The sequence below is a fragment of the Schistocerca americana genome, chromosome X, assembly GCF_021461395.2.
Source record: "Schistocerca americana isolate TAMUIC-IGC-003095 chromosome X, iqSchAmer2.1, whole genome shotgun sequence".
Taxonomy (NCBI): domain Eukaryota; kingdom Metazoa; phylum Arthropoda; class Insecta; order Orthoptera; family Acrididae; genus Schistocerca; species Schistocerca americana.
The window spans coordinates 599,966,337-599,993,067 of NC_060130.1; the positions used below are offsets into that span (position 1 = coordinate 599,966,337).

Here is a 26,731-nt window from a genome sequence, read left to right on the forward strand (position 1 = left end):
CGCCATCGGGGTGTTAAACGCTTAACAAACTTCCTTCCTTCCAGAGGATCGAAGTTCAGATCCCCATCCGCTCATTCAAGTTAAGATATTGTGTGAAATTCCAGAATCACTTCAAGAACTTACCGAGGTGGTTGTTTGGACATTAACCTACTCGCTTCCGAATTAGTCCTCGCCACTAACAACCTTCGTGTCGCTGTCACGTTAAACTCTGACCGTCTTTCGTTAACCTCAACAGCCCACGTATAGCATCAATCGCTAAGAGGTGAATCATTCCGGACAAAAAATGCGGTGTTCGCTCGTCGCTAGCTGCGAGCCAAAACAAAGCAAAAATAGCCTGTTGAATTGTTTATCGTTTCCATCTACATCCTGTAGTCAGCCAGCGAAGCCGAATATAAGCAGCGATACTTTCGTTTAGTTTCCGCTTTATCTGTTTTCCAGCTTTTTTTCTTTTTTTTCAGTGTGAAGTACAGTGATATCGGCAGACGAACCACAATCGCAACGGTAACACTATTACGTATTATGAGGCAGCCATCTCACCTGTGTAGGTGTCGCACATATGCCGCACACCTTTTGTATTTTGTAAACAGATGTACTGAAAAGATATTGTAAACGCGAGCAAACGTTATACAGCTCTGTATCACTTTATACAAGTTCTCGGACGCTGTTTTGTGCAGTCTGATCGTTCCATCAAAAGCAGCCACATTTGCATCTGAATTTCGATGGATACGAAAGTTGCCAGTGTTGATACTATAGCAAAGTAATAATCTTCTCTCCTCTTTCACTTTTCCAGGGTGATCCAGCTAAGATATTTCCTGAACTGTCTAAAATGTAATTCTGTTCTCACCCAAATATATTATGAAGAACTCCTCACTAAATGACGTTTAGTCTCTTTTCATACCTATATTGTTGACACAGATACCTTTATCCACCCCGCTTTTTCAAGTGGTACTATGGTAATTTCTTAGTCCTAAACGAGACTAATTCAACAACGTTTCATTCTTCAAAATTCAATTAATAGCTTCCGAAAAATATCAGTACTGAAAACTTACAGTTACTTGTTTTCAAATTGGAAGCTTCTGCTGCCTTATGCGGAAGTACGTGTTGTTACACGGAAAAAACTTATACTAATCATACTTGGCTATATGTGGTTGGACCGACACAACAACTCAAGGCTAACGGGCTTAACATCTAAGGACGATTCACCAATTAGCTACGGTAACACTTCTACTCTTGTTTCTACCAGAACCTTGAAAGTTTCATGTCAAAATACAAACTTACATTGCACTGTTACGTCAGTAACACAAAGAATGTGGTCATAAACACTTCCTCAAAATTTCATTTATATTATCAGGTGTTCCAAATGCCCACTGTCCATTGCAACACACGTTTCCTATGCTTGTGCCAGGATTTCTCGGCAGGTTTTAAATGCGCTTAGATTGTAGGAAATTATGCATGGACTTCATGTTTAAGTATACTAGAGTGAAAAAAAGTCGCCGGCCGGGGTGGCCGAGCGGTTATAGGCGCTACAGTCTGGAACGGTGAGACCGCTACGGTCGCAGGTTCGAATCCGGCCTCGGGAATGGATGTGTGTGATGTCCTTGGGTTAGTTAGGTTTAAGTAGTTCTAAGTTCTAGGGGACTGATGACCTCAGAAGTTAAGTCCCATAGTGCTCAAAGCCATTTGAACCAATTTTGATAAAAAGTCCAGTGGCATCAAAATAGACAGATGGTTCAAATGGTTCAAATGGCTCTGAACACTATGGGACTTAACTGCTGTGGTCATCAGTCCCCTAGAACTTAGAACTAGTTAAACCTAACTAACCTAAGGACATCACAAACATCCATGCCCGAGGCAGGATTCGAACCTGCGACCGTAGCGGTCTTGCGGTTCCAGACTGCAGCGCCTTTAACCGCACGGCCACTTCGGCCGGCAAAATAGACAGATGTACAGGCGAGCTGGTAACGTCTTCACGTTTTGTCCAGCGACCACGAAAGAGTTGGGTGAGAGCTTTCCTAGCCACAAACGAGAAGTGAGTCAGGCACCCATTTATATCCATATCTACACTCTGTAAACCACTGTAAAATGGTGGTACCACGTACATCTACACATTTAAAGTAGCGCTTTGGTAAGAAACTTTGCATGTTTTTGATCTCTTAAAGTTTCTTCAGTGAAGTAGGACAGTCACGTAGTCTCCTATAACCATGCAGCAAACGCTCACACAGCACTGTCTCTGATGTTCGACCTGCCTCACCCAGTATGGATTCTCAGCGGCCCCATAATATGCTTTTCGTATATTTAGCTTTCTGTGATTATTAAAGGTGGCTCCATCGGCAAAAATAATTCTTTGAAGAAAGGAACTATTGCCCTGCTGTAGCAGCCGAACCGAATTACAGAATTCCTTGCGTCCTCTGCAGTCCAGCTGGTTAACCTGCTGGTGAAATGAACCATGAAACGCGTGGAAGCTGTTTGTGCGCAACACGCGAGAAACAACTGGCTAAATAACTCCAGAGTAACTCCAGAGGGTCTCCAGTTTCTCTGCACCTAACGTGTAGGTTATGAGAAACAACTGTGAGAACATTATTTCGTTCGTTCGGTTCGTTGCTGGCTTCCTTCTGACCATCTGGTATTATTCTAGTGCCCTTCCAGTTACTTTTGCACATTAACTAAATAATTATTCTTGCTGGAAGCTGTCTGTGGGGATACCTTTGAGACAAAGACCTCTAAGACAAAGAAAATGACGCACCATGAAGCAATTATCCTAACGGGACGAAAATCGGTAGATGTGATGTACATGTACACACAAACAAATTATTACAATTTCAGAAAAATGGGATGATTCATTCACTAGAAAGAACTTCACAAGAGCAAGTCAATAACATGTTGGTCCACCACTGGCCCTTATGTAAGTAATTACAGGGTGGCGCACGAAATGTGTTACCATTTTGTTTTTGAATATAAACTTTATTGTCAATACAATCTGAAAGGAACATATACTACAATGAAGAGCCGTCCATGGAGATTTGTTCTAACTTAGCACATGCTCAATATGTGCACCATTTCGTTTCCTAATTTACTTCAAACGAACACTGAAGTTAGTGATTACCCTACGGCATATGTCTTCCGTAATTTCACTGCAAACTTGAAGAATAAGTCTTCTGAGCTCCATTAAATCACGTGGACGTTTCGGGAAAAATTTTTCCTTTAGGTACCCCCAAAGAAAAATGTCACATGGATTGAGGTCTGGACTATTGGGAGGCAATTTTTTCCGTCATTGAAGCGACCTGGAAACCTGAGTGAAATGATCCGCATGTCGAAATCCTCGTGTAAAAACTCGAACACAGTGTTTGCAAATGGTTCAAATGGCTCTGAACACTATGGGACTTAACTTCTGAGATCATCAGTCCCCTAGAACTTAGAACTACTTAAACCTAACTAACCTAAAGACATCACACACATCCGTGCCCGTGGCAGGATTCGAAACTGCGACCGTAGCAGTCGCGCGGTACCAGACTGTAGCGCCTAGAACCGCTCGGCCACCCCGGCCGTCCCAGTGTTTGCAGTATGTGGCCTTGCTCCATCTTTCATGAACCACCGCGTGTTGAAGGGCAAGGCAGTAGCAAGAAGCTGTGGAATGATGCTACTGCGAAGCATGCTCCAATGACGCTCGCTGTTCACAGTTTCTTCAAAGAAGCAGGGTCCAATAAGTCTGTGACTGGAAATTGCTGCCCACGCTGTAATCCTCGGAGCATAATGTTGTAGTTCATGAAGCACTTGTGGGTTTTCAGTGGCCCAAAAGCGTACATTTTGTTTGTTAACCACACCGTCTAAATGAAAATGCGCCTCGTCTGAAAACCGAACGTTGTTGAGAGTTTCTTCCCTGTCCTCGGCCCACTGAGCAAACAGTAGTCTCTGCTGCTTGTGTTCTCCAGTGAGCTTCTGTGCACAGGTCATCTTGTATGGGTACATATGGAGGTCACTTTTAAGAATGCGTTGAACGGAGCGTCTGGATATTGCCAGTTGCACTGCTGCCTTTCTACACGATTTCCCGGGACTTCTCTGTACAGCAATTCGTACCGCTTCAATATTCTCCGGCGAACAAACATGCTTAGGCCGAGGTCGCTTCGCTTCCAATACTATTCCTTCCTGTACAAAATTATCGTACAACGTGTGGATGGTCTTCTTGCAAGGGACCCATCGTGTGTTAAACTGTTGTCGAAAACGCCTCTGAGTCACAACAAGGCTTTTCGTTTCAAGAAAAAGTAACACAACTGCCGATCGTTGCTGTGTCGTCAGTCTTCCATTGTTAGCCATTGCTGCTTACTAGTCTCCTAGCGGCAGTATCGTGAATTGCACGTCATTTCGTAACTCATTTGTTTTTCCAAGCTCTGCTGGTACTGCTGTAAAGATCCCAGCGGGATATCTAATGTGCGTCGTAAATTGTGAAACAAACAATTAGTAACACATTTCGTGCACCACCCTGTATTAAGTTTGGCACTGATTGATAGTTGTTCAATGTCCCACTGAAATATATCGTGCCAAATTCTGTCCAATTGACACGTTAGATCGTCAAAATCTCGAGCTGGTTGGAGGGCCCTGCCCAAAATGCTCCAAACGTTCTCAACTGGGGAGAGATGCGGCGACCTCGCTGGCCAAGGCAAGGTGTGACAAGCACGAACACAAGCAGTAGAAACGCTCGCCGTGAGCGGGCGGGCATTATATCTCTGAAATGTAATCCAGAGATGGCTTGCAACGGAGGGACAACAAAATGCGGCCTAGAAGATCGTCGACGTACCGCTCTGTTGCTAGGTGCCGCGGATGACAGTCAAAGGCATCCTGCTGTGGAATGAAATGACAACCCAGACCATCACTCCTGGTTGTTAGGCTAAATGGCGGGTGAGAGTCACGCTGGTAATCCAAACGCTGTCAGAGACATCTGAAGGCACGTCTTCTCTGGTCGTCGGGGCTCAGTTGGAAACGGTACTCGTCGCTGAAGACAATTCTATTCCAGTCAATGAAGTTACAGGCCCCTCTGACCAGCAAAGACGTATCTGTAGACGCCCTCGACAGCGGTTGGGTTACCAACGAGACTGTCACCCGCGATATAGCCCGACATCCAGAGTGATGGTCTTTGTTGTCCTCGCAACTTGATCCGTCGTATATTATGAGCCAGCGTCAGATATAAAACATCTCCAGAAGTGTTACAAAAAGGCGTTAAGTAGGAAGATTCATGCGAAAATAGACAACTGGCTCTAATGTCATAATTGTGCATTGTGTCTCTAGCGAGTCTCTATGTTTTTGCCCATTACTCTTTGTTTACAATTCCTTTGCTCTATTTTCGTTGAGGAAATATTTTATAAAGGCGTTCCAAACTAAAGACATTTCATTTTATTATAGTGGACCTGCGGCGTTTAGTAAGTGTTGACTATCACTTGCGTGCATAATCTGTAACCAAGTTAAAAGCCAAACATAATATTTCAAGTGGGTGTGTCTCATTCGGAACAATAAATTCAGACCGATGACCTCAGCAGTTTGGTCCCTTAAGGATTCACGTCATTTGCTAAACATGGACGAAATCTATATAAGTACATGTATAAAACTATTTATTAGAATTTATTTTTATAAGCGGCTTTCGTCCAAGAAAAAGGCTTTCTCAGAGGCAGTATCTATGGTACCCAGAATTGCATGCCAAGGGTGGAATAAGTTTGACAGAGGTACGCACCGGGAGAAGTTATGAGGACTGTAGGAATATGAACCTTTTCTGACATAGCTACAATACATGCAGTATGCGCATCTGCTTGCAGTGAAGTAACAAGACTCGATAATAGATTCATAAGAGCATAGGACGTCGGTGCTTGCAACTCAAGTTGCAACAAATATCCTTCAGGTCGCGTCATCTTCAGTGAATAAAACCTAGTCAGTGCCTAGGTTCCCGTACAGTGTGTCCCACCGAACGTCACCCCTTACAATATTCAATAACGTGTGATGATATGTGAAATACATGTAATTTTAAAAACTGTGATATGCAATTGTTCTAACGGTGCTAGTGAAATAATTTTGTGACAATACGCTACCTGCGCCATAAGCAGAATGACGGTGGCGTCACTAGACACAGCTACAGAGAAAAAAAAAAGTGTGTGAAATCTTATGGGACTTAACTGCTAAGGTCATCAGTCCCTAAGTTTACACACTACTTAACCTAAATTATCCTAAGGACACACACACACCCATGCCCGACGGAGGACTCGAACCTCCGCCGGGACCAGCCGCACAGTCCATGACTGCAGCGCCTAAGACCGCTCGGCTAATCCCGCGCGGCAGTCACAGAGAATTATATACAACTTTCCCCGCCCACACCGAACACCTTCGTATATCCTACAATATCCAGAAACTAGAGTCCAATAACCCCATTGTTTCCCTCTGATACACTGGACTCGCATTCGGGAGGACGACGGTTCAATCCCGTCTCCAGCCATCCCGATTTAGGTTTTCCGTGATTTCCCTAAATCGTTTCAGGCAAATGCCGGGATGGATCCTTTGAAAGGGCACGGCCGATTTCCTTCCCCATCCCTCCCTAACCCGAGCTTGCGCTCCGTCTCTAATGATCTAGTTGTCGACGGGACGTTAAACAACACTAACCTAACCTTTCCCTCTGATCAGCAGTCCGGTATGCCGCGGCGCTTTTCTTAATGGTTTGTTTAAATCCCAACAAAATCGCCCTTTCCTATAGTTTTAAAGCCATCTCTAAACGCATCACCTTTCAGTAGTATCTGTTTCGTCTTTGTTTATATTTTTAAAACTTTTGGCTGAAGAGCAGAATTGTACCGCTGACAGCCCACCGCTCTCCCGTGTGGGGCGAGGGCGGAGAAATAATAATGGGAAATAAAACGAGTCTTGTGTGCCATCAATGAATTTTGTGTAAGATTACTTGATAATGGTTACCGTAATTGTGTAATCGTAAACCGAATAAAGAAACAATTGTAGCTGAAGGCGGTGTTACATTATTTTAAAAAAAATTCCATGTAAACTTAAAGATATCGAAACAATTAAAACACGTTACAATACGCAAAAGAGAGAGCATTTTTCTGCATGGTTAATACTTTTCATTTTTCTGTCCACCGAAATGTTTAAAGAACTGTGGTATTTTTAAACGCAACGATGTAACTCTAACGATTTTAGAAAAAATATTACAAATACCAGTTTAGAGACGGAATTCTTTTTAATGTTAGCATTGACTTTTTCTTTTGCAAAAATGACCAGTTTGTGTGGTAGATGTGACAACCAATGCCACCAACAAAGCGCATTTTCACTTTCATTGCCACGTGAACACCCGATTACGATGTTGTAACTGTTCTGTATCGGCTGCCGTGACTTTCACAACCAGAGCAATAGCCAGTTACTTTGTGAAAAGTTTAGCGACAGACTGAATGCAGCATTCTATCACACTTCTCCTCTTTCCATGAGCTCTTGAGTGTTTTTAGGGAAGTTACCTCGTTCTACTAAAAGAGATAGTTGTTTCCATGTCTCGGTGGTATAAAATTAATATCTTAATAACACTGAAAAGTACTCGCCCTTAAAAGTACCTGAACTGGTTGGAATGTTCCTCCCGATATTTTAATTATTCTTATTTCCTAAATTGCTTTCAGAAACGTGATTTTTGTTTCTACTTGAGTTCGCGACTGTAGACATTGTCCTGAAGTGTAGAGTGACCGTATTGATAAGCATCCTGAGAACAGGTAAGCTGTAAGTTCAGTACTCATGTAATTTTAAGGGCGACTGAAGGGAAAGAAGGTATCTTCCCTCTCTTCGACAACGAGCCTGCTGGAGATGGACCAGTGGCTCAGCTGTTACAGTGAGGTAGGAAAGCAAATCGGCCATCATATTTTCGAAGAAATCATCTAACTATTTGCTTTAAAAGATATAGAGAAACCAGGAAAAGCCTAATAGAAGATGGCCGAACAAGGATTTGGGAAACAATCCTCTAGAGTACGAGCAGTGTGTCTCAATCCCTTTACCACCTCACTAGGCAAAGTATGTTTTGAGCTTTCCTTGAAACAAAAAAGGAACCACCTGTATTTTGTGTGTAACTCTACCCTCGTTATTGATACAACAAAGGCTCTTCAAAACTGTAATCATTAATAATTAAAGTAAAGAAGATGATGATTCTGTAAATGTTAGTAGCATCCTAGATCCTCAATTATTTGTTGGATGTACTCCAATCTCTGTCTTTCCCTGCCGTTTTTACCTTCTACAGTTCCCTCCAGTACCATGGATATTATATTCTGATGTCTTAACACACGTCCTATCATCCTGTCCCTTCTTCTGGTCAATCTTTCCCGTATGTTCTCATATTTCCCAAAGAAATTTGGTTTCTGGAAACCCGCATCCTATAAAATATAACACAGGTAGTTTTGGTGCCATTGCCAATGTACTAGTGTTTCACATCAGTAACTGCAATTGAACAGCGTATTCTACTACACCTGACTCAGTTGGACACGGATGAAGAAGGAAGTAGGCTGTGCCCTATTCAAGGGAATGATCGTTGTGTGTTTTAGGAAATCAATGTAAACCTGAATGTCGATGGCTTCAAGAACGTTTTGACGTTTCTGTTTCTGAATGTGAGTCCAGTGCCTTCATCACGTGACACCTGGCGCTCTTAAGTCCACTATTAAACATCTGATCGCTGTAAAAACAATAGGTCTGATACAATAGATTGTAATCTACCGGAAATTGAAGAAACTGACGGTGCTTCCGAGCAGTGCAGTGATTCTGCAGCTACGCTGAATCAATACAGGAAGGAGTTAAGGACATTAGCTGCAAGTTGGCATATTAATACGGCAAATTGAAAATTCGTGCCAGACCGGGATGTGAAACCAGGACTCCTGTTTACTAGACAGATGCGCTGGCCACTGCGCCGTCTGGACACGGTGGGCACCACCACCGCACGGTTCAAAATGGCTCTAAGCACTATGGGACTTAACTTCAGAGGTCATCAGTCCCCTAGACTTAGAACTACTTAAACCTAACTATCCTAAGGACATCACACACATCCATGCCCGAGGCAGGATTCGAACCTGCGACCGTAGCAGCAGCGCGGATCCGGACTGAAGCGCCTAGAACCGCTTGGCCGCAGCGGCCGGGACACCGCACGCACGACCGTAGCACTCCACCCGTCGGACACAAATTCTCGACTTAGGCCACACACTACGGATGTGGTGCCCCTGCACATTAGCCTCATTACTCGTGGCATCTTGCCGCTTCTCGTACGAGTTCGAGTTCGGCGTGCATCTGCACTATACCCCACACGCCGACATAGTTACGTTACACACTGCCATGTTATACGCTACAGTTCGGAGCCTTCTAGCGACAGAGGGTTGCAACTTCCGTCAGCGAAGCGGGAAAGTCGACCGAGTAATGCGGATGACATTTTATACCTCAACCGATATCGAGAACAGATTAAAAAATTCGGAGGTATTACTTTTCAGCACGCTCTCGTATGATTTTTTGCACCCTAGGAGGGAATAAATACGAAGCTGCCCAAAACTTGTAAGTTAGATCGCAGAAACAAACTTCATTAATGACAGGTGGTTGTAGATGTAGGGAAAAATGTTACACGAAGGCTAAACTCAGTACAGCAATCATCAACCCGGTTTTAACAACGCAGAGTTTTTCTAGGAAAGACTACTGCACGTATTATGTCTTACCCTTCTCTTCTCTCCCTTCGATCTTCCGAAATGCCTTCACAAAAGAAAACGCAGTAAATATTCCAGATTTAGTTTTTTTTTTTGTTTTGGTTTTAGGGCGCAAAACTCCTATGGTCATTAGCGCCCGTCCAGATTTAGAATCGCGAACAGCTGCCAACATGAGTAACGTAGAAGTAAATATCCTCGGAGTAGTGAAGCAACTCAAATCACTTAATAAAAGCAAGTCTTCTGGTCCAGACTGTATACCAATATGGTTCCTTTCCAAGTATGCTGATGCATTAGCTCCATACGTAACAATCATATACAACCGTTCCCTCGACGAAAGATCCGTACCCAAAGACTGGAAAGTTGCACAGGTCACTCCAATATTCAAGAAAGGTAGTAGGAGTAATCCACTAAATTGCAGGCCCATATCGTTGACGTCGATATGCAGCAGGATTTTAGAACATATATTGTGTTCGAACATTACGAATTACCCCGATGGAAACGGTCTATTGACACACAGTCAACATGGGTTTAGAAAACATCGTTCCTGTGAAACACAACTAGCTCTTTATTCACATGAAGTGCTGAGTGCTATTGACAAGGGACTTCAGATCGATTTCGTATTCCTGGATTTCCGGAAGGCTTTTGACACTGTACCACACAAGCGGCTCGTAGTGAAATTGCGTGCTTATGGAATATCGTCTCAGTTATGCGATTGGATTTGCGATTTCCTGTCGGAGAGGTCACAGTTCGTAGTAATTGACGGAAAGTCATTGAGTAAAACAGAAGTGATTTCTGGCGTTCCCCAAGGTAGTGTTATAGGCCCTTTGCTGTTCCTTATCTATATAAACGATTTGGGAGACAATCTGAGCAGCCGTCTTCGGTTTTTTGCAGATGACGCTGACTAATAAAGACATCAGAAGATCAAAACAAACCGCAAAACGATTTAGAAGAAATATTGGAATGGTGCGAAAAGTGGCAGTTGACCTTTAATAACGAAAAGTGTGAGGTCATCCACATGAGTGCTAAAAAGAAGCGTTAAACTTCGGTTACACGATAAATCAGTCTAATTTAAATGCCGTAAATTCAACTAAATACCTATGAATTACAATTACGAGCAATTTAAATTGGAAGGAACACATAGAAAATGTTATGGGGAAGGCTAACCAAAGACTGCGTTTCATTGGCAGCACACTTAGAAAATGTAACAGACCTACTAAGGAAACTACCTACACTACGCTTGTCCGTCCTCTTTTAGAATACTGTTGCGCGGTGTTGGATCCTTACCAGATAGGACTGACTGAGTACATCGAAAAAGTTCAAAGAAAGGCAGCACGTTTTGTATTATCGCGAAATATGGGAGAGAGTGTCACAGAAATGATACAGGATTTGGGCTGGAAATCATTAAAAGGAAGGCGTTTTTCGTTGCGACGGAATCTTCTCACGAAATTCCAATCACCAACTTTCTCCTTCGAATGCGAAAATATTTTTTTGACACCGACCTACATAGGGAGAAACGATCACCACGATAAAATAAGGGAAATCAGAGCTCGTACGGAAAGATATAGGTGTTCATTCTTTCCGCGCTCTATATGAGATTGGAATAATAGGGAATTGTGAAGGTGGTTCGATGAACCCTCTGCCAGGCACTTAAATGTGATTTGCAAAGTATCCATGCAGTTGTAGATGTAGATGATCTGAGAACTGCACCCGCGCGCTAGATGCTCTTAGGTCAGTGGAAGACATGTTGGATGTTACGGCGTAAAGTTACACGCCGGCACGTCAGTCGGGAACGACAGGGAAGAGAAGGCTGTGAGAAGAGGTCAGCCAATCGTACGCTGACCGACTCCCTTCCAGGACGACAACGCAACAGCAGCGGCCCCTAGTTGAAGAGCACATAATCGCCGCGCCCGACTGGTGGGGCCGACTTGGTTAGTAGCTTCAATGTTACGCACTTCGACAGCAGCTTCAACGTTAGCGACTTTGTTAGCTAGCTCTACGTAGCACAGCTAGAGAACAGCAGTCACTGCAAAGACTGATTATTTCTTAAGTCGCCCTTTACTTGCGACACATCTGTGTAATTGCCAAAGTTAAGTATCTGTAACTTTCTTATTGTAAAAAAACTCATTAATACGACTTGTTTGATTGTTTGTCTAACGAACCGTGTACGCAGAATTCCTAGACACAACACTATGCATAACTGTGATTACATTTTATGATGAAGGTGACTCCGCATTATTTTGTAGTGCTATAGTGCCACGTATCCATATAGAGCCTCCAAAAAGCAATGGTACGTTTTTGCTCGAGAGAAAAACGTATGTTTATCAGAGTGAAGATGAAATTTTTTATGAGTTTCATTCTCAAATTTTTCACAACTCTCCAAGGTCAGCCGCCTGAAAGAACCTCTTGATCAGCGAGGAATTATGACTTATGAACAGCTGAAAATAATAATCTCCATTTTCAGACGATCTAAAAGACAACGTAAATTTCACACAAGGACTTTGAAATGCTAGATGTTTATGTTGAAAAGAGTGTATTATTAATTTTACGTATATCGTCATCAGTAAAGTATCTTGTGATACAGTAAACTGGCCTTTAGGCTTACGACGCAAAACGTGGAGCTTAATGTTAATCTTAGAAAACTATAGTACTGCTTGATTTACCTATATACTTACGCTGCAAAGTGAGAAAAGGAATAGATGTATTTATTTGTTAGCGGCAGTATGTAATTCGCGAGATATTGGTGCACAGTAGACCGGAATATTCCTGCAGCTGTCAAACGCTGTGCTACCTCACTCGGGCACCTTTCCCGGAGCGGACGAAATTGCATTAGCAGAGCTTCCGCCCCTAAAGACGTCTCGCGTTTATCACATTTTAGTTTCCGCTTCCTGTGTTAGATTACATAAGTGAGTTCTGTCAAACGTTTCGCGTTATTACATTACAACGGACCCTTAGAGACTCAATGGTGAATCAGTGTGGCGAATGGATGGCTGGAGGTAGAAAGTTGATTACCACGCAGTATAGCCTCCTCCTGATTTCGTTTGCTTAACTCGATACGTCTGTCACGTTCTACTGCAGTTCTTCATTTTAAACCAGCAGTTTTTATTTTTTGTTTGTTTGTTGAGTGGCAGTTGTTTTATAAACATACGTTCTCGTGAAGACAAGAATGATAACCGAACGACGTGATGCAGCTATTGAGATGCTGGACCCTCATTCGGGCAGAGCACCGTTCATAACCCCATCTGGCCACGCGAAGTTGATTTTTTCGCCTAAATAATTAAGGACATGTAACAGATAGGTTCCTTGACGACTCCGAACTTTTACTCCCCCTCCAATCACATCTACCTTGAAGGAGCGTTAAATCTTCCCCCCTTTTTTCTTACGAGAGCGATAGTAGGAAATTCCAAGTACGTGCAACTAAGGAAATCGCAGTTATTGGTAAGGCATCGTAGAATAAAATACCGTGCGCATTATGATAGAACGTGGTGTGTGTGTGTGTGTGTGTGTGTGTGTGTGTGTGAGAGTCCGCTTTTGCATATACTTTCCGATCAAAATACACAGGATGTCCAATGCAACGTAGAGGCCACTGATACACTATATCCGGACACCCCCAAAAACATACGTTTTTCATATTATGTGTATTGTACTGACACCTACAGTCAGGTACTCCATATCAGCGACCTCAGTAGTCATTACACATCGTGAGAGAGCAGAATGGGGCGTTCCGCGGAACTCACGGACTTCGGACGTGGTCAGGTGATTGGGTGTCACTTGTGTCATACGTCTGTACGCGAGATTCCCACACTCCTAAACATCCCTAGGACCACGGTTTCCGATGTGATAATGAGGTGGAAACATGAAGGGACACGTACAGCACAAAAGCGTACAGGCCGACCTCGTCTGTTGGCTGACAGAGACCGCCGACAGTTGAAGAGAGTCGTAATGTGTAATAGGCAGACATCTACCCAGACAATCACACAGGAATTCCAAACTGCATCAGGATCCACTCCAAGTACTATGACAGTTACACGGGAGGTGAGAAAACTTGGATTTCATAGTCGAGCGGCTGCTCATAAGCCACACATCACGTCGGTAAATGCCAAACGACGCCTCGCTTGGTGTAAGGTGCTTAAACATTGGACGATTGAACAGAGGAAAAACGTTGTGTGGAGTGGCGAATCACGGTACACAATGTGGCGATTCGATGGGAGAATGCCCGATGAACGTCATTTGCCAGCGTGTGTAGCGCCAACAGTAAAATTCGGAGGCGATGATGTTATGGTGTGGTCGTGTTTTTCATGGAGGGGGTTTGTACCAATTGTGGTTTTGCGTGGCACTATCACAGCACAGGCCTACACTGATGTTATAAGCACCTCCTTGCTTCCGACTGTTGAAGAGCAATTCGGGGATGGCGATTGTAAAGGGTAAAAGTCTCCTCGATATCTTATTTGGAATAGGTTAGAGTACTGCGCTTGTACTCTCTTTATAATCACATATTTTCTTATATTTGCACCCGAACATAAGGCAATATTAGAGTTATTACCACTATTACTAAAATTGCATTTGCTGTTTATCAGACTAATGGTGACATAGGCAATCGAGACTTCAAATCAGTTTCTATGAAAGTAGTCGCTGTACATCGGTGAAAAGCACTGCCGTTTTTGTAGAATTTGCTGTGATATTTTGCTTACGCATTTAAGTTTAAAATAATCCGGGGTATTACTGCTTCACACGGATATTAAGAATATTGTCAAATTACACACATAACTTAATATACTACTAATTTAAGACATTTTATCCAGCGAATGAAGGTACCAGTTGTAACGGTCGTGAGAAGTTGTCAATAGCGCACGAAGATTTGTGAAAGAATCTACAGAAATGGTCAGAAACTGGTGATGCAGAGAATCTGTACAGTACTAAAACATGAAAATTCGTGGGAACGTTGTCGTAAAATGATTGTGAAAAGTATTGACTCCAAAAGTGCTAGATTCGTTGTAAAGTACTGATACTTATTTTTGACAACCTGTTCCTCATTCTCTGAAACATCGGTTTTCGACTCACAAATTCAAAACGTTGAAATCGAAATTTGACCATCAAAGACGTAGCATTGCCTGATTTCGTAAGCTCCAAAGAGGCGCAAAGATTCCCTTAGTGCATAACACCCTATTCCCTTCGTTCATTATATACGATCTAGTTGATACAGCAGGCGGACAAACTGATGCGGACAATCCACAGCGCATACTTCCTCCTACTGGAAAAGAGGAAGGAAGTTGTATTCTGCTGCGTACCAGAACATAAAGAAATAGAGGGAAACGACTTAGTTCATGAAACTAAAAATAATACTTCTATGGCATCAGTCGACAGTTATAAGTGATTCCGACAGAGTGTGGGACACCTGTTTCAGTGTCATAGCCCTGAGACCCCTCTGTACTGAACCTTGCAATCAGACACGTGGTTATCCTCACTGAGACAGCTTTCATTACTTCTCGAATTAGTTGGTTCACCCTATATTTTACGTGACCAACCAGCCATATCGTGCTACATTATTATTGTAAACACCCTTACAAACTCTTAACATGTTTGAAACAGTTTAGATGTTTCAGTAAAATGAGAATGATAATTCTTGGGTTCATTTCGTATGTTTTGAAGTACACTTGCTCAAATGAGCACATGATTAGGTGCTGATGCATCTCGCTGCTGAGCAGAAATCCAGAACCAATACTACTACGTCTTATAGATACACAAGCTTATAGTTGAGAGTGTTGCAAGTTGAAAAATTCGTTTTGGTACTACTGCTGCTCCGGTAGATTTAGAATGTTATGTTCAGCTCCTGTCTCGTCTTAATACGACACATCTTGTTATCTAGGTAAAAAAAAAAAGAAGAGCGAATGGCTTACATTTTCATTTCGGCTGTGTGCTTATTAACATCTGCATTCATTTGGCAACAAAAGCGTCATGACTCTAATGGCCTCATTGCTACCGAACAAGAAGTAACGTAGGAGCAAACCTGTTAGTCTTCCAAAGGCAACCGTCTCCAGTGCCGACAGGGATGATGACGTCGATGCTCTGCAATGAGGGAAAAAAATCGTCTTAGTTGTTTGTACGCAGTCTATAAAAAATCATATGAGATTGTAAACACGAGTGTGTGTATCGTTTATTATGTGGTAATATTGGGGAACCAGACCGTAAAGATTGACTAAACTTTTGTGAAAAGCTCATCCTGACTAGAGTATACTAGACAAATGCTCGTTAATCTGGCCCTCTAATTTCATACGGAACTTCTCATCTTCCTCTCTCGCAACCAAGCGCCTACCCTATTACGTCACCTGAGCTGGGATCATCTGTTTCTTTAGGTCGGTGTGCAGTCGGATATTTTTATGTCTTCGCTGCGGCCACTACGTCGCTGATGTATCTAGTGCTGTGCTCACTGCTAAGCGTAGTATTTTTAATTGTTCGTGTAGCGGAAGGATCGACCGGCGTTCCGCTGTTGCCCAGGAGGTGCTCGAGAATTTCTCACACATTCCAACATTCCTACAACACATATGCAAAAGTAGCATAACCTAAATCAGTGGATTAATTTCAAAACGAAAGATATTGGGGAGGTGGCTATGTGGCTCTGTACCTGATTACAAATCCAAATGTCCACCCATATGTTGCCCAAGCTGTTTCGACAACGCTACAGATATTTCGCTGAGAAGTCGTTATACGTCCTCCATACAGTCCCCATCTCTCCCCATGCGATTTCCATATTTTTGGAACTCTGAAGAAAGATATTCGCGTTCGTCTATTGACTTTGGACGAAGAGGTGCCCGCCTGGGTACAATCACGGTTTCGTAGGCAACCACAATCATTTTTTCTGTAAAGGCATAAAGGCATTAACCGTCTTGTCTCACAGTGGGATTAACGTATTACATTTATGGCGATTAATTTTGAAATAACAACTTACTTACGTTTTCCCATCCATCTCGTTTTCATTTGGCTGTCCCTTATACCTGTTGCTGACTACATTTTGACAGCATTTTAAATTTGGTCAGTTTTCTTCTTCTGCACTTTCCTTATTAGGCCAGTTGTGGCCTCTTACGATTCCCATCTTTTTCTCGGTCTGCCAGGATCTCTTTTCCCTTTTGGTTTAAAGTACTTTCCTGATGCGGTAGCCTCTGTGGATCAATTCGTTGTAGATGTTCATCCCATTTATTTTTGTTTTCATCCAGTTTTTCTTTGACACTGCAAATTTTCAGCTCCCTCGAATATCTTAATTTCGTATTTTGTCTATTCTTTTACATCTTTTTACTGCTCTAACGAATCTCATTTCTACTCTTTGTATTTGTTTTCCTTGGGTTTTATGAGTACCGACGATTCGCTTCAATATAATAAGATTGACAAGGCGACAGGTTTATAAATTAGCAGTCTTAATTTCTTTCCGTGGTTTATGGTTTTAAGTTCTATTGATTGTTACACAGATACTCCCAAATCAATTCAACTTCGTCTGGATATTTTCTTCCCATTCATATGATACTTTAGATCCCGTATAGTTACACTATTTTGCCTACAAGGTTGTGATTTCATCAACTACTGTCTTAGTTCCCACTAAATATTTTCCACAGAAAGCCATTGGCTTTTATTTGCTTGAAGATATTTTCGTATTATGTTCTTTACATATTTTATTTAGTACAAAAATTCCTTTTTGTAAAACGTCTACTCATGAAAAAAAAGTCTGTGTACATTCGTCAGCATATCGGAATTATTTTAGCTTTACCAAATGGTTTAGTTGTACCTCAGCGTTTAACCTTAAATTCCATATGCAAAATACATCGTCAATGTAAATATTAAACTGTGTAGGGAATAAACTACAAGCTTTTCTAACCCCTTTATTTATTTTTATAGGTTCTGTATACATGCCTTCTATGTCTGTTATTACTGATGTTCCTTTGCATATGCTTTTGGTAGCTGTGTCTAGTAAGCTTAGTCTTCTGAAGTTTTCCCATTTATTTTTTTTCTCCTGTCTTATATATCATTTTGATTTTGTTTCGGTCTCTAATTATGTAAAATACTGAAGATAAAATTTTTGTTGCCCTTGGAAACCCGCAAACAGGCAGCCTGCAACTGAGACCTGGTGTCCGTTTTAGCCACTTAGTAATATACCAGTATATTCCGAACCATAGAAATTATGAGGATTTATGGCGGTGCTTTGTACACATTACAATAAAATCATTGCAACATATTTGTGATGGGTTGTTGTCTTCGTTTGTTTCAGACCCGCGTGTAAACCACTGGCCCATGATGAGCAGTCCGATGCCCACGCTCATCATCTGCATTATCTACGCTTACTGTTCCAAAGTCGTGGGGCCGAAACTCATGGAGAACCGCAAACCCTTCCAGCTGCGCAACGTGCTGATCGTCTACAACCTCCTCCAGACACTTTTCAGCTCCTGGATATTCTACGAGGTAAGTGTCGGATATAACCGACAAGCATGCTCATTAATCTTTTTTTGCTATTCTTCTTCTTCTTCTTCTTCTTATTATTATTATTATTATTACCACCGTTAATTTCCCCATATGGCAAGCGCTAAAACACAATCAATTTTCATGGTATTATTTTTTTCTGTTTGTTGCTTTTTTTCTTTCCAAAAACCTCTGACATATTAATCGTACTTCTTCTTCATCTCTCCTTTCCACTTCTTTCCTGTTTTCTTCTCTTCGGGCGTTTGCTGAAATTTCTGTTTTCCGATTTTTTTCTCTGTATTTTTGCCTGTCTGTCGTGCCTTCTGCGGAGACGTTCGGTTTCCTGAGGTCTTCCATGATTTCCCTTACTCAGTTGGGTTTCAATTTATTCCTTTCCACTATGTTAAAAATTTTCTTGGTCAATCTATTTTCGTTTATCTTATGTATGCGTTCGTAACTTTGCCCTTCTTTGTTGTTTGTAATAGTCTATGTCTGTTCGTACAGTCCTTTTGTCGGTCTCCTTATCCAGATCTCCCCTTTCTGAACCGGCGACGAGATCTTTCTCAGTATTTTCCTTTCTTGTTTTTCCATCCCCTTGATTTTCATCCTTCTCTTGATTACTGTTCTTTCTAAGGTATATAAGACTTCTGGTAAGACGATTGTACTACAGCACCTTAATTTGGTACTGGTGGAAATACTACTTTTATTGTAATGGTTCCATAGAAGTCCGTATGCGTTTTGTAGTTTTGTGACACTTTCTTCATTGGATGTCGAGTTCAGTCCTGTTTTCTGTGTAATCTCTCCCAGAAATTTGAAACCGTCTTACTTGTGTTATCTTCGCATACTTCGTTAACAGTGAGTATTTGTCTGTGGATTTTGTGTCCATGTACTGCTTTTTTTCGTATGAGATTTGTAGTCTGTTGTGGCTGAGATTTCGTGTAGTGTCTCTAGAGCTTCTTTGGCTTCTTTTGTGTTATTTGTTATAACTGCTATATAATCGGCAAAGGCCAGATATATTATGTTGACGGATCTATACTTGCGTCTCCCCATGTTTAACCCGTTGACTCCTTTGTCCCATGTCCTGATTATTTTTACCAAAACCGGATTAAATAGAATGGGCGACAGGCTGTCTCCGTGCCTCACTCTTGTCTTGATTTCGAATTGTTCCGAGATCTTTCCTATATGATTCTCATTGGAAGTTGTATTTGTTAATATTTCCTGGATTAGCTTTCTGGTCTTGTTATCTACACTCATACCTTCCAGATTATTGAAGAATGTTCCTGTATCTATGGAGTCATAGGCTTTCTTGAAATCGAAAAATGTTATTGTGGTGTTCCTGTACTTTCTTCTTGTTAATATTGTTCTGAATGATCTTCCCTTCCTGAAACCTCCTTGGTATTCTTCTGTCTGTGGATCTATTTGAGGCTCTAGCTGAATTAACAGGGCTTTGGGTGGAATTTGGTATGCCACAGGCTGTAGTGAAATTCCTCTGTAGTTATTAGGGCCTTTTTCGTCTCCTTCCTTGTGGAGGGGTGTATTAGCACTGACTTCCATTATTCTGGTACCTTTCTTTTCTGTTTACCGAATATTTTTGATGGTTCCGTGTATTTTCGGTGTGATATTTTCGTGGTCTAATTTCCAGCTTTCCTCAATCAGTCCCTCTTCTCCAGGTGCTCTGCATTTTTCAATGATTTTATTTATTATTTCCACCATCACCTCGTGTGTTGACGGATTGGAATCGAGGTTAGGTTCTGGCTTCACGAACTGTAAAATTTGCGTTGGTTTATCACAGTTTAGTAGTGTATCGAAATATTGCGCGAATATTTCACAACTCTTTTGAGGATTTGTCTCCAATGTTCCGTCTTGTCTTTTGAAGATAACCTCGGTGGTTGATACCCTGTTGTATTTTCTCTGTATGTTCTGTAAAAATTTCGTGTTTTTTGTTGAAATTCTCTTCTATCTCTTTCACTCTGTTGGTACCCTCTTCTTTCTCCAGGGACTATTTTCGAAGTGGTCTTCCTTACCCTATTGAATTCTTCCCATTTTTCCGATGTTCTATGACTGTTAAATTTCTTCCAGGCTTCTATTCTGTTTTATACGGCTCTGTCACTTGTTATGTTCCACCATCTGTGTTTCCTTTTTCTCTGTGGCTGCCCCAATTTTATCAGTTTCTTCATTTTCTCTGAGAGTTCTGTCCAGTCACTCTGTCGATTATCTTAATTTATTCGGTAAATTTCTTTCTTGTTTAATTGTAGGTACTCTGGGTCTGTTCTGAAAGTTCTATTGGTTCTCTTGAGCTTTCTGTGTGGTATGATGATGTTGACGATCGGATTAGAAAAGTCCTTTCCTTGCTCTTACATTCATTATTTCTCTGGTTTTTTTCGTGGATATCACTATGTGGTCTATCTGAAGTTCTCCTACGACATCTTTGGGGGATTTCCATGTTCGTAGTTTCTTATTTGGTTTCTGGAATTGCATGGACATGGTCTTGAGGTCGAAATTCCTGCGGAACTTCATCAGGTTCTCTCAGTTCTTGTTTGCCCGCTTGTGGGCCGTGTGTTCTCATGTTGTCTCTTTGAATTTTCTTTCCCTGTCTAATTGGGCATTAAAATCTCCTAGTAACACTTTCACTTGCTTCTTGGGGATTTTGTTGGTGGTTTCTTCCAGATCTTCCCGGAAATCTTCTAGCATCTGTGGGTTTTTCTTGTTGTAGTTATTTGTTGGAGCATCTGCACTGGCTAGTGTACAGACTTTGTTTCCAGATCGTATCGTGATATTTCTCTGATTTTGTAGCGAAATCAATTACAGAGTCCAAAAACGTGGTATATTAAAAATCCCTTCTTTTAGTGAAGTTAAGCCATAAATTTCTTTTGTACCCAATTCTGTCAATATTTCCTCACAGGTTACGCGATCTATCCTAACGTTCAGCATTCTTCTGCAGTACCGTACTTCAAAGGCTTCTATTCTCATCTTGTCTGAACTGATTATAGTAAGGAGGTGAATTACTCATGCATCAGTTATTTACTGCTTGCACCCCACGTTTTTAGTTTCATTTCTTACAAGTATTTTCACAGCTAGTAAAAATTCACAATCACAGATTTTCAGAACTATCTATATAGGGTTAGGAATCTGTGTGAGATAAGCAGAAATTATTTTATACTTTTTAGTCCGATTTAAGAACGTGGTATATTAAAAATATATTTTTATTTAGATCATTATTTTCTGCTTTTAGGTCTTTTGTGTATATGAAATTTTTCAACCGAATTCAGATATTTTGATGATATTCTTTCTAACTGAGACATGTGGCAGGTTTATTTCAGTTTCTCTTCACCTGACCCAACCAATACATTGCTTCCTCCTACGTATACCCCACGAAAAAGCCACGAAGGTAAAAGTTAGAGAGATTGGAGCTCACACGGAGGCTTTCCAGTAAACATTTTTCCTGGGAAACATTAGCGCCTGGAACAGGAAAATGGGAAAATGGCAGTGGTACAAGAAGTACACTCCGCCACACACCAGACAAGAAAGCGAGTTAATATTGTACTGTCATCCAGCTCTGAGCTATGTTTAAAATGTCAACTCTCTAGCTCATCGGAAAGTTAGTTTAAAATCAATTTGCAAAATTTCTTCCGAACTGACAGACACACAACGAAGCGACGTAATAAAAACGTAGTAAAAAATCGGTAGAACGCAGCCAGTTAAGGATTTGTTCTTTCTACCACTTGAGTTTTTCCACTTCTAGGCGTCACACCTCTAACTGCAGTTTTATCTCTTTTTGCAGTGCAAGGGCATACGTGTTTTTGAGCATGACCAACCTCTGGTCTTTCGTTAGTTATTCGTTTCATCAGGCTCACCTCTGGCTTCAGTGTAAGTCTCACTGACAGTTACCTTCACTGTTGATTGCCATGAGATGCAATTCAAACTTCCAGACAAATTCACTACTCATGTAGTTCTGTGCATGTCAGCAGTAAAATTCACTCGTAATTAAGAAACAACATCTTTCATATGGCGTTGCCTCTTGCCAGAGATGGATTATTTTCTGCTTTCAACAGACTCATAATTACTTTCCCTTCTTCCTTCAGGAATAAGTTTCTGTTGCCGCAATAACAAAACAAAACACACGAAATGTCTAGATGACAGTGGTTCTTCACAAAACAGAAACGTGAATATATTTAGTGCAATGAAAGTGTTGTGTGCTAAAATCTAGCAAATACATGTTGAAGAACAGGAAGAACGACTTAAACAACAAAAAAATCAGACCACTTAAGATGCTTTAGAATGAAGCGAAACGCGTTTGGTCTTAACAAGACTTCCATCAGAGTTGCAAAAAAATGGTATTTAACCTATAAAACTTCAGTATATGCAACTGCGGAAAACAAAGGCCGACAAACAAAGAAGACAACATCCATTACGCTTGTTTGAAAGTCTGCAGTTTCTTCTATCATTACGGGACGCAAACTAGCTGCGGACAATCTCAGAAGCAGCGTTTCAGCCTTCCATTCTGCAGTAGAAGTGTATGGCACATCCATGATGCGACCTCAAGTGCCATATTAATTGTACGGCATACCTCCACTGTTGTGCAGACGCTGCAGCTGGGATGACCGTTCTCAGGATGTAAGCTTGTTCACCTTCAGTGCAAGTGTTTCTCACTCGGAGAATTACACATAATTAGCGGCCTAATTTGGTTTCACAAGGGTAGCACTAAGTATCTGTGCCCAGACGAGTTGCCTGGCAAAGCGGAAATAAATTATGCACACAATCCGTCCTCGTCAATCAGTCTGTCTATTGGTAAAAACCGTATCAAAATCGTTACAGTATTTCTGAGATTACCCTCCATATACACACACAAAAACGCAGCAAGCGACTTTAAGTTATAAGTTAGTATTATATACAGATATCAGACAGCTGCACTCACAGCGTTACTTTTAAAAACTCGATATCAGGCAGAAGCATCATCTAATGCTGTGTGCTTTCGTAGTGATTATTATCTAAGGTCTCCATTTTCTTGTTCCTGTACTCCTTACCTACACGACGTCAGAATGATTATCATCATATGCAGCATTTCTAATGTTAGAGGATGACCGAATGTCCTTCCTGTTGCCATCTCTTTACTCCCCAGGATGGAGTTTCTGCAACCAAGCAGTCTGCATGTAGTGTTACTCATGTGAAAGCGTGCGAACGCTTTCTAAATGATTGCGAATAGTGTAACTGAGGCGGGACGTGAGTAACAGCCTGGTATTCACCTTGTCGCATGTGGAAAACCGCCTAAAAACCACTTCCAGACTCACCAGCACACCAGCCCTCGTCGCTAATCCGCCAGGCGGATTCGATCCATGACCAGTTAGACGCTGTCGGGCTGAGCTAGCACTTGGATGGGTTACCATCCGGTCTGCCGAGTGCTGTTTGCAAACGGGGTGCACTCTGCCCTTGTGAGGCAAACTGAGGAGCTACTTGAATGAGAAGTAGCGGCTCCTGTCTCGTTAACGGACATACGATCGGGAGAGTGGTGTGCTGACCACATGCCCCTCCATCTCCGCATCCAGTGACGCCTGTGGGCTGTGGATGACACGGCGGCCGGTCGGTACCGTTGGGCCTTCCAAGGCCTGTTAGGACGGAGTTTAGTTTTTAGTTATGAGTACTATCTATCATGAATCCAATTGCTTGCAACCAGATTGAGAATATCTCGATTCCGTGGGAACTGCTGATAGTGTGCAGTCATTAGGCGTGTACGAGAGTCAATGTGTTTATGATACTATGTGTGGCAGTTAACAGACTAGAAAGAATATCATTAGCAGGATTATGGTCAGGACAACATCCTAGTTACACAGTCTGAAATTCTTTGGAGAACGACGTAGTAAACTGTCGAAATAGATTAACGGCGCTTTAGTTCACAAAGGTTTTAGTATTAAGTTGACCGCAACACCACTTTTGACCGCCGAACTGCTTTCAGTAGACTGTACAACTAGTATTCGATGTATGACGCAAGTGAACATGTCAGCTATTGAAGCAGCTATTAGAATAAAAGGAGACGGGTTAAGAATAAAAATTTACCGTGCTCTATCGTCTTTGTAGAAGGTATAATATCGGAATCATGTCAGTGTGTGGACTACTCCTTTGAAAAAGGTTTGAACATCTCACGTGAAACATACTTCAGAATCGCTTATATTACAAAGCGGTACGCGAATATAAGTATGAAAAATCCTTAGTCGTGTAACCTTGAGTACTGTGCTTACTGGAAGATGATTAATAATAACTACCTGGCTTGTGAAATGCATCGCTCACTAACATGAACAGATAAGCTTCGCCACCAACTAATTGTTTACCCAGTCGTGACTAACAGGCCACCTAAAAACCTAATTCAGCCTGGTGGCCTAGACAGGATCTCGCTGTATCCGAGCTGCTTCTTTGAAGTTTCACACTATACAGGCAGATCTTTAAATATGTGAATTTATTGTACATTTCGGCTGGTAAGCAGCATAATTAAACGAACAACTATAATGGCTCAGTGTTTAGTAACATTATGATAATTTGATGAGCCAGGGTTCTGAGTATTACGAGTAAAGATGCAGTCGTACTGCAGTGTCGTACTCCATGACTGATTTGAACACGAACGTATGTAATAATATGTAAAGGTAAGACTGTCAAGAAATGAACGGGAGAAGTATCACATTGTTTTCTGGAAAGGGAGAGTGTTTTGTATGAAAGGATTTGGTCCATGATTATTAAGATGTTACAACATTTTATAAGTGCCTGGCAAAGTTCTGTCACACTTAAAGGAGTATCTACCCTAAAAAAATGTCATTTACACAAATGACACTTTATTGCTGTGGCACGAAGGTAGTTATTTATATTGTGTGTCACGAGGCATATAAATAACATCAGTATTGTTTCATGAGAAACTTTGAATGTGCCCGCTTTGTGCCCTCGTGGAAGCACAGCTACTTTGTAAGAAGCAGGACGCTGGTTCAGCACCCATCTCTGACATATACGTGAGTTTTAGGTGCCATTTCTTTGTATGCACTTTTACATCGGGAGCTTGGAACATAAAAAATAATCTCAGAATGAAATATCATCGCAGTTAGAAAGTAGGGTGATTGTGAGTGTGTGTGTATGTGTGTAAAAAAAAAAAACTTAAGTTGCACTATGGACTGGATTATAGGTTATATGGTAGAACGATTTCCTTTTCAACTTTTTAAAAAGGGCCTCCATTGCCATTCCAGAAACAATAATATAACCTCTAACGATAAGCTAACACCAAAACGACAAGCTTGGAAGAAGTTAATATTTATCGGAAGATCATCGTCCGATAAATTAACGAAACACTATCATTACTTGTGATCAGACTAAAATGTAAAGAAAGAAATCTTGACTCGACGAATGGTTTTTCAAGAGAATATACTAAAACTAAGAAGGCTTGTGGTCAGAACAAATTTGTGAGCAGTCAGTGTTCCCGAACAAGATTAAATGATGCATAATTGTAAGTGAGAGTTATGTTGGACTGGGGTCTGTGGGCAGATTGAGAGGCAATGCGACGTGGCAAGGTTCCGCATCGTCAGCCCCCACCCGGCCCATCATCCCATCCACCCCTGCGAAACCCCACGCGGAGGTGATTAAGCAGCGTATTGTCCCCCTCACCCGCTTTTTTGTATTCGCTGCTATTGTTGAAACTTTGGTGGCACAAAAGGGTGCCTTACGATAGGACTTTCTCAAAGAACTAGCGATGCAGACGTTTTTAACACGTATATTTCAGTATGCGATTCTGGAATAGTTCGTTAAGCAGCTTCTCATTCGTTAACCTGTCAAATTGCTTTACAGCAGTTCGTTCTCGTTTCAGCTGGATGTCGCAAAAATGAGTTTTGCGTCTCCTTTGCCAAGGCTTCTGCTTGTAACACAGACCAAGATTTATTGATCGTATGCCCAGAAACTGCATATTAACTGTATCCTGTATCTTGAAATCGTAAGGTAATCTCACACCATAGCCGATGCAGTAGTGTTCGGCTAGCGTCGTGTTTTAGAGTTTGCGAGTAAAAAAATCTTCATCCGCAGAATTGGATGGGAAGGAGAGAACACTTCATTATCACCAGATCGTATGCCAGTAATCTGTACGAAATTCCAAATGGAGTAAGGGTATAGGATTGTATTGAGAGTGAGTAGTCCAGAGGTGGCACATGAGCTTGACTGTCCCCTAGTCGTACATTACGGGCGGAACAGCCTGTATGCAATCCCCACGAATAATCTCATCCTAACCTGCCCTCTCCTGTATTTCAGAGTTTCCCTTAGGATTCTGCTAGCACAAGACTACATGTAAAGTAGTGATAACAGTCAATCCATACTCTATACATGCAGTTTCATGCACGGATCAGAAGCAACCAATCACAAACCGCAACTACAAGAACTTTGCATTGTTACATTTATTTGCTATGTGGCTCACTTCTCATTTTGACATTGTGCTTTCATCTCAAGCCAAATTTACCGTTAAATAAGAGGGACATTTATTTTATGACAGTATCATAGTGACATTGGACTTAGCATAAGACGAAAGTATTAAGCTATTCCCTACACACACGCACAGAACTCTACATCACAATACGAACGGTTCTGTT

At 41.6% G+C, this 26,731-nt stretch overlaps 1 protein-coding gene across 4 annotated transcripts in view; it reads left to right on the forward strand.

Annotated features, from left to right (window-relative positions):
• The window catches only part of LOC124555142 (elongation of very long chain fatty acids protein AAEL008004-like), a 913,230-nt gene that overhangs the window by 618,176 nt on the left and 268,323 nt on the right, over positions 1-26,731 (forward strand). For all 4 annotated transcript variants that reach the window (XM_047128953.1, XM_047128952.1, XM_047128955.1 and 1 more), the window contains one exon: positions 17,941-18,131. In XM_047128953.1, the coding sequence (XP_046984909.1) occupies positions 17,941-18,131 (191 nt within the window). The remainder of the gene's footprint in view (positions 1-17,940; positions 18,132-26,731) is intronic.